Below are 16,370 nucleotides of genomic sequence, written 5' to 3'. Positions count from 1 at the left end.
CATTCTGTTTCATTTACACTTCTTTGCCATTTCATGGCTTCATTGCTGGTGAATCCTAGGTGTTAGAGAATTAAGAGCATTTTGTCCTTTATGTCTTGGATTAAGACTGCATGGTTAATGTCATTGATATTCGAATTAATGGTGATGGTTTATACAATCATTGCAAGACCCCTACAACTACCATTTCGACTTCTTAATGATGGTTGTAGGATTCAGTAATATTATAAAAAGATTAAAAGAAACTCTATGGAAATCACAAGAACCATCAGCAAGTAACATATAATGATCTCAGTTTCTAATCTTTGTTTCTCTTATACCTAGCTTGTCGTAATCAAACTTACAATCAGAAAAAGATGGAAGTTTAAATTCTAATGGAAAGACATTCGTAACTTGATTGTATGCGATTGAGGATTTGACTTGAGCTTGGCTTCCTTTCGTCCTCTAGCCGAAACTCTTTCTCGGCTTAGTTATATCACCCAATTTCGATTATTGTATGGTTTGGATATTTGCAAGGGTCTGGCAGAAATAAGAAGTAAATAATATGGATTCTGTTTAAGCAGACAGGTTATGTGGTAAACGTAGTAGAAAGAATGGAGAGCAGGGCTTGAAACGTTCGACTCCTATCATGGCTTCTTAAAGGACTAGCCGTGGCTTCTCGGCTTCCATTGGTTAAAAGATTTTAAAACCATTCGGCTTCCAAGTGAATAATTCAAATTATGAAAAGAGTGGAAAGAAAGAAATAAAATAAAGAGTTGAAAGATTATAATTTCATTTATTATTTTAATATACACTTATATACGTTCACGTAAGTATATTGATGAGGTGACATCATTAGATTATGTTATTATAATTTATTGGTGCCATTTCATTTTTATATCTATGTGTTCATATGTAAGTGTTTACTATAATAATATGATGAAAATTAATTAAATTTTTTTTAAGGTATGTATTATATTTAAATTAGATTATTTTATATTTTTCTTATATTGTTTTCTTAATAGCTCATGCGGGTCCCATAATGTAACCTGTGGTCAAGTCATCGTATCTTTTCCAAGGAAGTTTAAGGTCATACCTGCCGATCCTGATGACTGAATTAAGTGAACATCCCATTCTGATGATCCTGTTTAGCAATGCTTCCCCTCTCTTCAATCTTCTTCTGCAATCACCTATGAAAAACACTTTCGCCATAATAATAATTCCATAGTAATTCAAAAATATATTAAGCATTATTTTAAATCAACAACTGCTAATTATCTAATAACAATTATAGGTTACCGACCATTTCATCAACAGTAAATACGTATATAAATAACTAACTATTTCACATGATCATGAAAAATAATTCGTTAAATCTAACAGTTATGAACAATTTTAAAATTAGGGAAAAATTTGGTATGTAACAGATGTAGATTGTGAAGTTATCAGGTTCTTCCTCTGGATTGCTTGTTTGTCTTGTTCATACTCTTCCAACACTATTTGTGTCTACTTGTGCTGTCAACGATACTACAAGTTAAAAGCTTTAATACTTTTCAGAGCCTTGTGCCTCCCGACTGCTATCGACATCTACCGTAGTCATCTACACCACCTTCAAAATTTGGAAAGTCACAAGAAGCACCCAATAACTTTATTGCTACTAGTGCTTCTAAGACTCTACATAAATGCCTGGTGGGGAAAAGTTGGGTATTTCTAGACTATTGTAGGTGCAGATATCATGCTCCGCAATATGGCATTCTTTCCACCATGATTATTAGCTCTTTCAATTTTTGCCGCAAATATTATGATCAATGGAGCCAATGTTTGCACAGATTATAGTCTAGGGTGATACAAAAAAAATTCAAACTTTTTCACTTATTATAAGAAATGTGGAAGCTGTTGGGTCTTCAATTCAATATTGTTGAAGCTCAAACTATGTGCATAGAGTTTAAGGAAAATCTCATTGTTGGTTATTCCGGTGAGTTTTCAAAGAGTATTATTCTTAATTCTTATAGACTTGGGTGTAGATTGTGAAGTTATCAAGCTCTTCCTCTGGATTGCTTGTTCGTCTTGTTAATACTCTTCCAACACTATTTGTGTCTCCTTGGGCTGTCGACGATACTACAAGTTAAAAGCTTTAATACTTTTTGCAGCCTTATGCCTCCCAACTGCTATTGATTTCTACCATAGTCATCTACACCACATTCAAAATTTGGAAATTCACAAGAAGCACCAAATAACTTTATTGCTACCAGTGCTTCTGAGACTATAGAAATGCTTGGAGGGGAAAAGTTGGGTATTTCTAGACTATTGTAGGTGTAGATATCATGCTCTGCAACATGGCATTCTTTCCACCACAATTATTAGCTCTTTCAATTTGTGCCGCAAATATTATGGTCAATGGAGCCAATGTTTGCACAGATTATGGTTTACGAACATACAAAAAAATTTAAACTTTTCCAATTATTATAAGAAATGTTGAAGCTGTTGGGTTTTCAATTCAATATTGTTAAAGCTCAGACTATGTGCATATAGTTTAGGAAAAATCTCATTGTTCGTTTTTCCCGTGAGTTTTCAAATAGTATTATTCTTAATTTTTGTAGACTTGGATGTAGATTGTGAAGTTATCAGGCTCTTCCTTTGGATTGCTTGTCCGTCCTATTAATACTCTTCCAACACTCTTTGTGTCTCCTTGGGTTGTCAAGGATACTACAAGTTAAAAGCTTTGATACTTTTCAGAGCCTTATGCCTTTCGATTGCTATCGACGTCTACCGTAGTCATCTACACCACCTTCAAAATTTGGAAGGTCACAAGAAGCACCCAATAAGTTCATTGCTACCAATGCTTCCGAGACTCTAGAAAAATGCTTGGAGGGGAAAAGCTGGGTATTTCTAGACTATTTTAGGTGCAGATATCATACTTTGCAACATGGCATTCTTTCTAGCACAATTATTAGCTCTTTTAATTTTTGCCGCAAATATGATGATCCATGGAGCCAATATTTGTACAGATTATAGGCTATGGCGATACAAAAAAAATTCAAACTTTTCCAATTATTATAAGAAATGTCGAAGTTGTTGGGTCTTCAATTCAATATTGTTAAAGCTCAGACTATGTGCATAGAGTTTAGGAAAAATCTCATTGTTCGTTTTTCCCGTGAGTTTTCAAATAGTATTATTCTGTTGCTAAGTGCTTTTCACAACAACAATTATGAAACTTCTCAAAATGATTCAATAGTTCCCAAAGCTAATGCCACACGATTTTTAAAACTTTATCAAAGATTAAAATTGCAATTATCTCTCAACCTCACAGGCTGGCAGGTTCAATGCTCTAATACCACTTTAGTATTGTGAATAGATATTCTACCAATTTTTCTCATAAACAGATTTCAGCACATAATAGATAATTCATACAAATCAAACCAGTTATATATGTTGTTGTTTTCAGGATCGCTGCAATGCACTGAGCACTGCCTATTTTGTATATGTGTTCCAAAGTCAGCAACCGCTTGTATTTATAATGAGCATATGCCATGAAGAGACATGTCCCTTTATGGGACATGCCTATTTGTTAATTAGTTAATTAATATAATAACAAATTTAATTATAGTTACATATATATATCATAATTATATTAATTTCCCTTATATAATAATAAACTTATATCTTATATCAACCATTTTTCTATCATGTTTGATATCATGAGTATTGACCCATCATAATAATCAACACATGATATTCACCAAGTACTCAATAAGGTAATGGTCTGCAGAATATCAACACATGATATTTACCAAAATACCTATTATATATCTATACAAACAACTCATAGACCGTCAAATGAATGACATCTAACACTTAGTTGTTGATTTACAAGAAATAATCCATCATGATTTGTTTCAAAGTTGACATAAAATGTATATCAGGACTTAAGTTATTGTAAGATCGTCACCTTCCAATAACTTCTGCTAATACAAGTGATGATTATTTTGGAAGTTGTCACTTCCCCATGATGTACACATGGGGTAGGCTTGCTAAATCATGTAGTCACACGTATATACCAAAAATTTACATGAAGTCAAAGTCCCTTTGATTCCGATATGGTCAAGATCTTCAAAGATCAACTAAAACATATCCTCTATCCACTCATACAGACAAAAGTGTCAGACTCCTTCTAAACATCAATCTTCCGAGTTCCTTTACCTTTTGAGAAGTGTCAGACTCTCTTTGAATCTGATATCAATCCTCGTTTTCCTGCAAGAACATTCTCAGAGAAGATCAAGGCAAATAGCTCTTATAGTGTGTATTAATAATAAAAATAATAGAGAGACTACTATAATACTCAAGGATAATAATAATATTTCGTTTTTCAAATAATGATAATGATATTAACAAACAATATCATCTTTATTCTCAATAAATGTTATTATCCTATTCTTATTATTTAAAATAATATTCTTATTGATATTCAATATTATTATGAATTTTATTCTATTTTATATTCCTAATAATAATATTAGGAATTTCTCCCATAATAATATTATCATGAATAAACATGTTATTTGAATTGATAATCATTCAACTAAATATAGCATACTTAACTTATTAGACCATACATACATACATACAAATTGACGGGCAAATAACAATAAGGTACATACATACATACATATATAACTTTATTGTTATGTGCCTGTTGATGTTAAAGTTGTGAATTCCACTTGGGTGGTTGCTGGCCATCTGTACTTTCCATGTTTTGCCAAACCAACAATATTCTTTACAATCGTTTTGTTTGCATTTTTTCATATATTTTTTCAAGGAAATATTAGGATCATTTGAAAATTTGCATTTATTGATCGTCGATTCATTATAGTCAATAGTGTGGAAATAAAATATTGATTTCTTCAAAATTTTTTGTATGGTCAATAACACACAATCTCCATCATATGAATCAATTTGAGATTATCACTTTGGGTTTATAAAGAAACAATGATTTATGAAAAAACTCCACTCCATGTAAATGCAACCGAACCCACGCGGGGATTGGGGAATCAATATTGTGAATTGGGCTTGTGGCTACTTAAACCAACTTGGCTTTTGCTGTCGATACATTTAGAGGAACATTCATGACATTAACATTCTCAATTCATTCCAAGTTCGTATACTCAAAACTCCATTTATACCTAGCATATTATGACTGTGGAAATATGATGGACATGGTCCATACCTGTGCTTGTTTATTTCACAAGAGCATTGTGCTCTTTCAATACATAATCGACTATTCACTGTGGAAAGATTTGTGTGTCAGGTCGTCCTTATACTTTTTGTAATTGTTTATATAATCAACAGACTTTGTAGTTGTACGGATCGACTACACAGTAATTCATACCGAGTCATTTTCATTCGATCAGAAGTTATTATACTTCATCAGTCAGCTATCAAACTATGATCCTCGTGATTCCTTATCAGTTTCTCACATGTCATGCAACTACTTATCGAATCCATATATAAAATGAATACAATAATCTTTAATTTGTCATTGTGACTCATCAAGCCCTTTCACAGAACAATTAGAAACTTCAATACATCGATTGCCAAATAACTATAGTAATTGACAAAACACATTTAAATGCAGGTAGCATAAATTTTATTGATATTCACTTCATTACACCAACTTTAACCTGGCTTTGATACCATGTTTTCAGGATCGCTGCAAATGTCTTGAGTACTACCTATTTTGTATGTGTGTTCCAAAGGCAACAACCTCTTGTATTTATAATGACCATAAGCCATGAAGAGACATGTCCCTTGATGGCACATGTTTATTTGTTAATTAGATAATTAATATAATAAATTTTTATATTAATTATATATATATATATATATATATATATATATATATATATATATATATATATATATATATATATATATATATATATATCATTATTATATTAATTTGTCTTATAAAATAACAAACTTATATCTCAAATATAATGAACACACCTATATAAATTATATCTCATATATAATATATATTGATAGGTTTATGCGACTGAAGCTACCAAACATCAGGAATATAAACCAACAATGAAATGATAAATGCTTGTTAAAATACTTAAAAATATGTTATTGATTATACTTCAGCATTACAATAACCAGATATCAACAATCCAATCTTAAATACACCTACACAGTTAGATTGGAGACAAACTATAAAATGCACCTGTAATCTCATATATGAATCCACCATAGATGAATCAGGCTACGTCCAATCCACCTAAGAAGAACTTGAGTGTTTGCGTCCTTGGATCCTGAATAGAAGCTGAAGCTTCCTTACACTCTCCAAAGAGAAACCAGAAAGTCAATCTCTAATCCAAGCTTCCTCAAAATGAATATTCTCTTTAAATGCTCAACAATGACTCCTCAGATTTCCATTGTCTTTCGTCTTATTTCCCCTTTGTCACCTTTTCCCCTTTTTAATTAAAAGAGACTTTTAAATAGTTTTAATTTTAACTCCAAAGTCACTTTTAATTATTTTATAAGTTGGACTTGTAATTTTCTAATGTCCCCAACAAGGGACATGACAATCAGCAACAAGAGAAATAGTTAATTATCATTACATATCTGCACATGAGAGTACAACTTCGTTTATAAAGCTTCCTTAGGCGTTGGATATACATCCGTTAAAAAATGTGGGATAAAAAGTCATTTTCATTTTATAAAGCCACTTTATAAAGTTACTTAAATTGTATAATGTTACTTAATATTGTATGACATAAACTAACTTTAGCTTTATAAACACATCAAATGTTTATTTATTTCCTCTGTTTCTCCTTTAATAATTTGTTTTCCTATCCGGATGAGAAAATAGGCTAACCAGCTCCTCAAGATTTGACTGAGAAGGAAGGAACATTACAATCTTTGTGTGGCATGATGTCTTAGAAGCATCATGGGCATTGGTGAAACAATTTTATCTTCCTGAGGAGCAGTTACATTCTTAATGCACCATCATCTATATCTTTATGGGCATGAGAGCTTCCTGTTATTGTTGCTGTCAGAGTTGGTATTTGGTTTCATGGAAGTTGAATATATCATTGTGCTGGATTGGGAACCTGTGACAGCTGTGGCGAATGCAAGCATTGAGGCGAAAGCTTGTTTATTGGTGCCTTCTCACCGTTTACATCGGGCTTTTTTAAGGAGTTTAAGGTGTCAGACTCAAATTCATTGCCGGCCATCAAGATGGTTTGCTGCTGTTGGAATATTCTCCTCATTGCTGAAGTCTAGCATGTGAGCAGATATTCCAAAAGGGGACATTACAGTTCTGTATTGGACATCTTGTATAGAGGCTTTAGTATAACTTACCTTTGCGTATATTGTACTGCATGTTGGGAATGTGTCCTCCCAAAAAAATTATTGTTCTTGGGGATAGGGATTCCCTCGTGACTCAAAGATGCTGAGGATATGTTGCCTTGCCATCTCTCCCCACCATCATTGGGAAGGAGAAGAGATCCCATGTTTCCCTCAAAGAGGGGATGTTGGGGAGACAACAAGGCATCTCTGATTTTTTTTTTTGTAAGTTGCTTAGGTCCATTGGACATCCTTGAAATCAACCAATGGTCTACAATCTCTGCAAACACTGAAAAAATGATTCAATAAATATATTTTTAATTGAAATGTGGGCTATAATTCCTAACACTAAAAGTCAATGGTCTCATTCATACCCAGAAGAAATCCCTATAGAAAGGCACCCCATCTTCAATCCTGATCACTATCAAGTTCGTGATTGCATTGAACGATAACAAATCATGGGAGCAAGGCTGCAAGAGTAAAAGCAAGAGCAAGAGTGCATGTTCATGGATCGATTGTTTTTGCATTTATCAAGACTTCAAGGTAAGTGTTGGTGTTTCATGCTTTGGCATTTGCATTTTTGTTTTTCTATTCTGTCAGATGACAGTTTTTTGTTTTGTTTTATAATTTAGATATTCAATTTTATTTTTGAAGTTAATTGATGCTATTGATAAAACACAGTTTAGAGGTTTGCCGATCTGCCATTTTCACTAAAAACAACAGTTAATGTTTACATTTAATTTTTTAAAGTAATAACACGAGTTTTTAAAATGTCATTTTCAGGGATGTTGAACAGCTGTGGCAACCCTAAATTAACATTTTCAGTCTAAGCTTCAACTTTAATTTATGGCTGCAGTATTTTAGCTTTATAGATTTATTTATTCTAAAATTTGATATGTATTAGATATTATTGGCAATTAAATTAGTCAGTCATCTATTGTGCATCCTTGGCCTATCCACTTGATGTGATTTTAAGTAATAAATCAAAATTGTAATCCTTGTTTGATGAATGATGAAGAACAAGGATCCTTATTTTTGTGTATCCTGTGCTTTTGAACTTTGTGCACTCCAAAGTCGGACAATAAATAACAAATTCCTTGTGTTTTGTACCCTTGCATTATGTGTGGTTTAAACTTTAAACTATTAATTCATTTCTTGTAAAGTTGCCATGAGTTCTCAAAGCTTGAGTGATAGCAACAGTTAGCCTATATGGGTCAAATTTTAATTACTGATCGCAAATTTGATGAGGAGGGATGGAACTAGTTTAATTAGGAATGCACATTTCAATCGTCATTCCACATAGCTTGAAAACTTTTCTTAGGGGTCTCTTTGGTAAGAAGATGCATTATTGACAACTAAACTATAAGCAGAGATGGTCATATTAGGGGACACTAGGTTGTGGAAATTCCATTTTTGTGGCCATCAATCTTAAAACATCATTACTAGAGGCAAAGCTATAGAGGTTTATGACAATCTGCAACTCAAAAAAGGGCAGGGATAGATAAATTATGGAGTAGTGGTGAAGAAAAATCACTTGTAGTTTCTACTACACTAATGAGTGCTACTGGTACTTTCCAAGAATCACCTTTTGCATTTTTATATCTAGTGTAAGTGCATTAGAGCTTAAGGAAAAATGTAGGGTGACTAGTGTTGCTCCAGACCTAGTGGAAAAGTTGTTCAATGCTCACTTGAAGGAAGAGGCAAATGATGCCAATTGGCAAATTCTTCTTTTCTAATTACATTCTTTTCTGTGTGACTTTTTCTCCTTATTGTAAGAAGGCTGTGGCTAAGTTAGTAACTCCACATAAGACAAAACTTGCAAAAACAATTCATAGTTTCCATAGTTGAAATAAATAATATTACGTGAAAATGATTTTTTCAAAGTTTTCTCACAAGAGAAAAATTACATGATAATATTATTGATATGCATGAATTGTGACATGGGTCAATGAGTTTGACTAAAAAACTACATAGTTAAATCCTGATAGCAATATCATAATTTGGTTGCAAATGAGGTTGCAAGCAAAGTGGGTTTAACCATGGAGGAAACTCCGTAGTTAAGCGTGCTCAAGCTGGAGTAGTACTGGGATGGGTGACCTCTCGGGAAGTCTCGGTGTTTCACCTCTATGAGCATCACCTAAATCCATTGAGTGCGAAGTGTTCCATTTATTCTCATGAGAGATGGATTTGTGTTGAATCACTACTCATGAAACATGGGTCAATGAGTTTGGCTCAAAAACTACATAGTTAAATCTTGATAGCAATATCATAATTTGACTAGCTGTGGAAATTATCTCCTACTTATCAATTGAGACATTATGTTGCTGCTGCTGCAATGTACCATAAATGAAAAAAAAAATGTAGAATATAGAAAATCCAATTTACAAACGCTAGGGCTGCTTACTTTCCAAGTTTTTCATCAGCATAAAATGGAACAAATCTAAAGAGTCCAAACAAATGCAAATAAAATAAGATTCATGAATGTAAAAAAAACTTGCAAAATAACACAAAAAAAAGTATCTTACCTCTTCAAATTTGGTCTAGAAATGGAAATGTAGCCCAAGTTTGAAGAAACCTCCTCCAAATGCTTCTTTCAACTCCTTTGAATGCTTAGATGCAAGCTACAAGTGGCACAAACAATCAACAACCGCTAGATGAGAGCCATCCAATTTGCTAATCTATCTCCCAAAACCCCAATACTCTTCCCTCAACTCTTCTTTTTCTATTCTCTGTATTTGCAAGTGATAAAATGACCTTTTCAGGTCTTACTCATGCTTTACAAACCAAAAAAAAAAAAAAAACGTAATTTTTTGTTTTTGTTTTAATGAACGTTTTGGATGCTGCCCACCAGCTGAGGCATCTTGATGGGACTTAGTGAGTTGCCTCGGCGAGTCAACCAAGACACGGCCGAGTTTGAGTCTAGAGGCAATTTGCCTCGTTTTGGCCACCTTGCCTCAGGACTCGTCCTTGTGAGACTCGCCTAGTCTTGTAATGCTGATATATATCGCTTCAAGATAATGAAGAGTCATAATCCTTGTAACGGAAGACTTATCAAGAGTCATCAATGTGGTAATAACAAACTATGAAGAGTCTTAGAGGTAGACAAGAATTTCTTGTATTGGCACTAGATGCATTACCATTGCTTCAAAAGATTGTTTGCCATATTTTTAAATTTTTTATGGTCTTATATATATGTGTGTGTGTGTGTGTGTGTGTGTGTGTGTGTGTGTTGGTGTATGTATATATATATGTACACACACACACACATCTATAATAAGACCATTACAAATTAAACAACATAGCAGACATATAGTCTTACAACACATCCGATGCCATTACAAGAAATTCTTGTCTGTCGTTAAGACTCTTCATAGTTTTCTGTTACAACGTTGATGACTATCCATAAGCCTGTCATTACAAGGATTATGACTCCATTATCTTGAAGCGACGTGTCTCTTCAATATATTCATTTTTGTCCATTCATTGCCTTCAATGTAGAATACGGAAACGACTATCTCAATATTGGAATAAAGATATATCCTGAAGCTATGTCTCCAACATTCCCTCTGAGCCAAGGAGGTATCATTCCAAATATCTATGTTATAGAATCTCTCAACATTACACCCACAATGGCTACACCCATTTGCGGAAAAGATTTTGATTTATTCTCAACACTATTAGTTTTTAACTTATCAAGGATGAATTGTTGGGCATTTTTGTGCCCCCAGAATTGTGATAGGGATGGGGTCTTTTATGTTAACATTGGGCTCTGCAGAGGGAGGAACAACATCCTCAATAGAGAGAACATAGTATGAGTTGAAGGTGCCCACATGAGCAAAGAAGCCATGGGACTCAAGGGAATGGACATCACTAGAACAAGGGGAAAAATTATCAACACACGGGGTGCTAGATCGTCATGGCCAATTAGTAGATGCAACTGGGGTGGCACAATAGTTAACATTAGGGGATATGGTCAATGGGCAAGGGGCATCCACAGGGACACTGCTCTTTTCCAAACCCTTGGTCTTTTTCACCTAAGCCATAGGGCAATACTTTCTCTAGGTTCTTTCTTCTTACATAAAAAGCAATTATTCAATCCATCAAGGGGTTTCAATTGGGCACAAGATTGTATTTGAAACCAAATTCAATTTAAGAATCTTAGGTATTTCAACACCTAAGGTTAGAGACAAGGATTCTTGCATCCATGTGTGGTAGGGGACTTCTTGTGTCCTCTGTCTTGATGGTGTTGCCAAATGCACAAGTTGCAGCAGAAAAGCCCAAACGAACAAGTGGACATTATTTATTGTCAACCACCTAGGGCATGACAAGGGAAGAACCTTATCATTGATGGCTTCAAGGGAGTAGGCTACAACCCCAAATGTGCAATAACCAACAATCCAATATTGTTTTTTAGTCATTTTGCATATCTGCAGATTTAAAGAAGAATAGAAATAATCATTTTTTTGGACATTGTACAAAAAGAAGTTTGAAACCGTAGCTTGTTTTGCCAAACATTGAAGACCCTATCATCTAGAAATCTTCTTGACAATGTTCTCGTAAGATCAGCAAACACAAAAAAAGCTATAAGCTTAAACCTGTTAGATTCAGCAGATATTGCACTCACCATTTCCTAATTAGGGCAAATGGTGAAGCTCTTAACAACATCAAGCAAATGCTTAGCCTCTCTTCACCATTCTCTGCTGGTTTCCTTGGCCTGTCCATTGTCATCAACAAAACAATCAACAAATCTCAGCAAATCACGAAGCAAGAGCGAAACTATCTCCTACGACTACTTCCTTAAAGGATTTGGGTTTTGGCATACCATGTCAACCTTATCCTAACTGCCTTCACCGATATTGTTCAATGGATGAGATTTCTCATCCATATCTCCAGACAGTTTAAAGAGATCAAGTATGGATAGCAAAGTCGAAACTGAGTTCAAAACCATCAAGCAAGGCACAAATACAACAAACTTAATGAGGAGAGTGAATGACTAGAAGGAGGATACTCCCACACAAACCTGCGAGGACACCGCCAGGCCAAGTTGTAACTCAAGTTGGGTAGCATGCTTGCTGACCTCAGCCAATGCCATTAGTGTTTGTGAAGGTGGCAGTTTACTTAACCATCTCAGTTTTAACCATTAGTTATATTTTACCTCCAAATTTGAAAATATGAGTATTTCTCAATGTCTAATAGACAAACCCAGTGGCATCTTTGTGATGACAAATCTTATTTTGACAAAGGAAGGAATAGTTTGCTTAGTCATACATTCACTGCTTTCATGTGTTCACTGAGTTCTGCCTAAAATAAGGATGAAAATGAAAGGAGAAAGAAAGAGTAAAATGTTTGGATAGAACTTCAAATGGATACTTTGCTTGAATTCTTTTAGGGAGATGGAGGACTGTTGATGGAAAGTGAACCTAATATTACACACGTATGCCTCGTGTTTTCTAAGGAAGCTGAGATCATTTCAGCATTTGAGGAGCAAATTCATGATCCAGCTCCTTTCTTTTTTTGAGCAATAAGAAATCAACTGTTTTAAGATTATGAATTTAGTTGCTTCTTTTACCCTTCAAAGGGATGTCCAAAGAACCCTTATGGTAGAAATTGAAAACTTTTCGTCAGCATATAACTCTATTCGAAATGGTGAAAATAATCGTTTTTGAGGATGTTTTAACTTCAAATCTAGCAGCTTTGATGCACACCAAAAGGATACATCCCATTTAACGTTTTTGCTGGAGATAATATCTTGTATAACATGTCAACCAAGGATTATTACTAGACGGAGAACAACATCTTATCCTTGAATGTAGTTCAGCTCTAGAGGTTGTACATTGGATCAAATTTATGTATGGAAAAATTCAATTCCAGATTTTGACACTTTTTTGCAACATGTTGAAAGCTTGTGTTCATTAGAAGGCACAATGAATTTTTTTTGAGGTTTGACTCATCCTCAATTTTGATGTTTCTAGGTGTGCTAGTGAGGAGATTTGTTTACATATTCCATCAATTTTGGCTGATGCTACAAAACATGTAAGATGCTTATAGCGTGAGGTCATCCTATATGAATATGTGCAATAAGAATGAGATTCTACAAGATACGTTTAAGAGGAATTGATGGAGTTTAGTTAGATTGTGGACTTTCTAGTTTACTTTGGGCAACATGAGTGATAATTTTATTCTTGGATTTTCTTTATACGTTCTTCAATGTTTTTTAATGCTTTTTACAATAACAAACCTTTTGCACAATTCTGATGGCTAGTAGATTCTTAGCTCATGAGGAGATTTTTCTACTTGTCTCAACTTGTAAAGGATTTGTTACCAATTTTGTTTCCCCGAAACCATACTAATAATAAATCATTTTGTTCTAGTGTTGTGTCTTCTTATCCGTTACATGATAGTTATGTAGTGATGTATTTCCTTCACTAGTGATAAGGTTGTTTATGTTGTTTTTGCTAAGATAATGTAGGGTAGTATATTAACGCCACACCTAACTCATATGATACTAGTGTATTAATGAACTAGAGATTATGGAAATCCCCTCATGACCCAAGTATGTGTCATGGAAGCCCAAAAATGATAAGCGGTCTACCAAGTCAAACTTAAAATTCCTCATTTTGTGAATCATTCTTGAATCCTTGTCATGCTTATCAATGCCATTTTTGTTATTTCTCATTAATGTGCTTTTAGGGCATATGGACGGATCTTTCAAATGCACCTGATGAGGCAAGAATCGGAGCTAGGATGAGGAAGGAAAAGGGGAAAAAGTTTATAAGGCATGAAAAGTTTTAGCACAATGGATAATGCATGCCTCATTGGATACTTCACTCAAAGAAAGGTCCACTAGTGTAGGGGTTCTTGCCTCTCCAAAGATGAACATAAATAAAAAAGATGAATGCTAGTGTAAAGGAGCATGCCTCTCTAACAAGGAACATAAAGTTAAAAACTTAAAAAGATACATTGCTAGTTTAAAGGAGTGCCTCTTTAAATAGAAACCTAAAATAAGAAGATGCATGTCAATGTAGACGCACATGTTTCATCAAAAGGCGCATGAAAATATTTAATGAAATTATGTTTACAAATGGAGATGACAGCGCTTAATCAAAGAGACGCACGAAGTCAAAATTTTCACTGATTGCAAGCGTGTGTGCTTGAACATCAATGAGATCTAGATAAATGTTCAATGTTCCACTTAGAGAATCTCATGCTGTCAATTATTGGAGAAATCTCCTAGTATTGTCTCCATGATTTCCATTTCATTGCTAATATAGGTGGAGCAACTTTTCCCATTTTGCATATCGAGTAATATCTCAATTGTCAACTATTGCTCCAGTTTGGACATGCCTTGATAATTTTTGAGACCTTGAATTGATACAGCATAACTGCTAGATTTTGTTTATAAGTTCAGCCCTCTAGTTTGTTTGTGCTACTGTTTTTTCTGTTGCTAGATATATTTTGTTTTCTTTTTTTTCTTTTTTTGAGAATGTTGAAGTGAACTTTGACTGAGTAATGGAATATCATGTTGGACCTTGAATTGTTCATTTGAACAACAGTTGTAGAATGGCTTATGACCATAAATGGTTTTAAAAACTTGCTTCACCAAGGAAAAGGTTTTCTACTTTGCTCGAGAAGCTACATATACAATGTCATAAAAAACAAAATATAAGACTTGTGTATGTTAAATACTGCTAATTCACTCTTTATAAATATAAAGTAAGAGTAATATGATTAGTCTTATTTCTATATCTGAGGTGGTTATCACTCTTTTTGTGAAGTCAGGCTACACTTTTAGTTGATTACTGCATCATCCGTATGAAAATTGTGATATTGGTCAACCCTTTGGTCACAGAAATGAGTCTAGCAAATGGAGTGTCAGGCTAATGTTTATTTCAGTGAAGTTGTTTAATTGTGGAATAATATACCTTTTTATTTTGTGTTACTGTTTCCTCAGGACCCTTCAGATAAGAGGAGAATTATTTGTGACGAGAAACTGCACAAACTATTTGGATGTGATACATTTAATGGTTTTGGAGTCACCAAGCTTTTGTCAACTCATTTCTTGAAATCATAGCCTCTATTGCAGGTCTGTATAGGTGGGCACATGAAATCTTCAATAAGTTTTTGTTATAAGTGCACTTCAGTGCATCCATATCATTCTACTTCTAAATCACGATTTTTCTAATCCCATTTGTGGTGCTTTGTGCTATTTTTGGATAATTTTCACTGTTCAGGGACTACTGCCCTGTGTTTCACGTTGACAGATTTTGATCAGATTTCAAGCTCATTGCCAGTTATAGTTACTCACACTGTGGATTGAGGGAGATTGTTGGCATGGAAAAGAAGCATTTTGCTGCTATTTAACATAGGTTGAGTCCTGATTACACTTGTAAAGTTTTGATTGTTGGATGCTTGGAATAAATGCTATTCTTGCTAAGTTGGTTTGCGGAATGAATTCATTTTGTGAAAATGCAAAATTATATCTTTTTGTACCAACATTAAGTTCCTAATTCTGTAAAGTTGATAAAAGACATATTATCTTGAAAATGTGTCTGGAAAATAGATTCCTCAAGCATATTAACTTCACATAGCAAAATCCTTAGTCTTTTCCATTTGGGGAAAGTAATTTTCTTGCCTGGTAAGAAAAGTAATTCTGCATGGTAAAACACTTGAAATACTCAATTTGTTAAAAGTTACCTTATATCGTGTGTAGCTTTGTAGTAGTATATATTAACCTGTTATTTCTTCATTTTAGCAGTCTAAAAATTGAATTTTTTATTTGATTTTAACTGATGCAATTATCATTAGTTTACCACGCTCTTCAGATACTTGTAGTTATCGAATTGGTTTACTGATGGCTATATGATTAATTTCTGCACTTTTAATCTAAAGTTGTTTAAGGGGATTTACTAATCTATGGATCGCTATCTGATCTGTCACCTAATTTATGTAGCTGAATACTTTTCTTGCAAAGAGCCTCCAGGGAGGTGTAACATCATGAGAAAGAGGCCTTAAGAAATGGAGTTTAGTGGGGAGTTCTGTCTATAAAG

At 34.0% G+C, this 16,370-nt stretch overlaps 1 protein-coding gene across 2 annotated transcripts in view; it reads left to right on the top strand.

The window, feature by feature from the left end:
- Positions 1–16,021, top strand: part of LOC149552179 (uncharacterized) — a 119,271-nt gene extending 103,250 nt beyond the window's left edge. The window contains exons 5-6 of one of the 2 annotated variants that reach the window (XM_089787684.1): positions 15,275–15,406; positions 15,555–16,021. In XM_089787684.1, the coding sequence (XP_089643810.1) occupies positions 15,275–15,394 (120 nt within the window). In that variant the 3' untranslated portion in view covers positions 15,395–15,406; positions 15,555–16,021. Of the gene's footprint in view, positions 1–15,274; positions 15,417–15,554 lie in introns of both variants that reach the window. The other variant, XM_089787685.1, reaches the window with a different exon arrangement.
- Positions 16,022–16,370: the final 349 nt, after the last annotated feature.

Source organism: Cupressus sempervirens, chromosome 6 (genome assembly GCF_028749045.1).
Source record: "Cupressus sempervirens isolate cs-2001-9-10 chromosome 6, ASM2874904v1, whole genome shotgun sequence".
In the NCBI taxonomy this organism is placed as follows: domain Eukaryota; kingdom Viridiplantae; phylum Streptophyta; class Pinopsida; order Cupressales; family Cupressaceae; genus Cupressus; species Cupressus sempervirens.
Note: the sequence above shows the minus strand (reverse complement) of the source record. Positions and strands in the feature narration are given on the sequence as shown.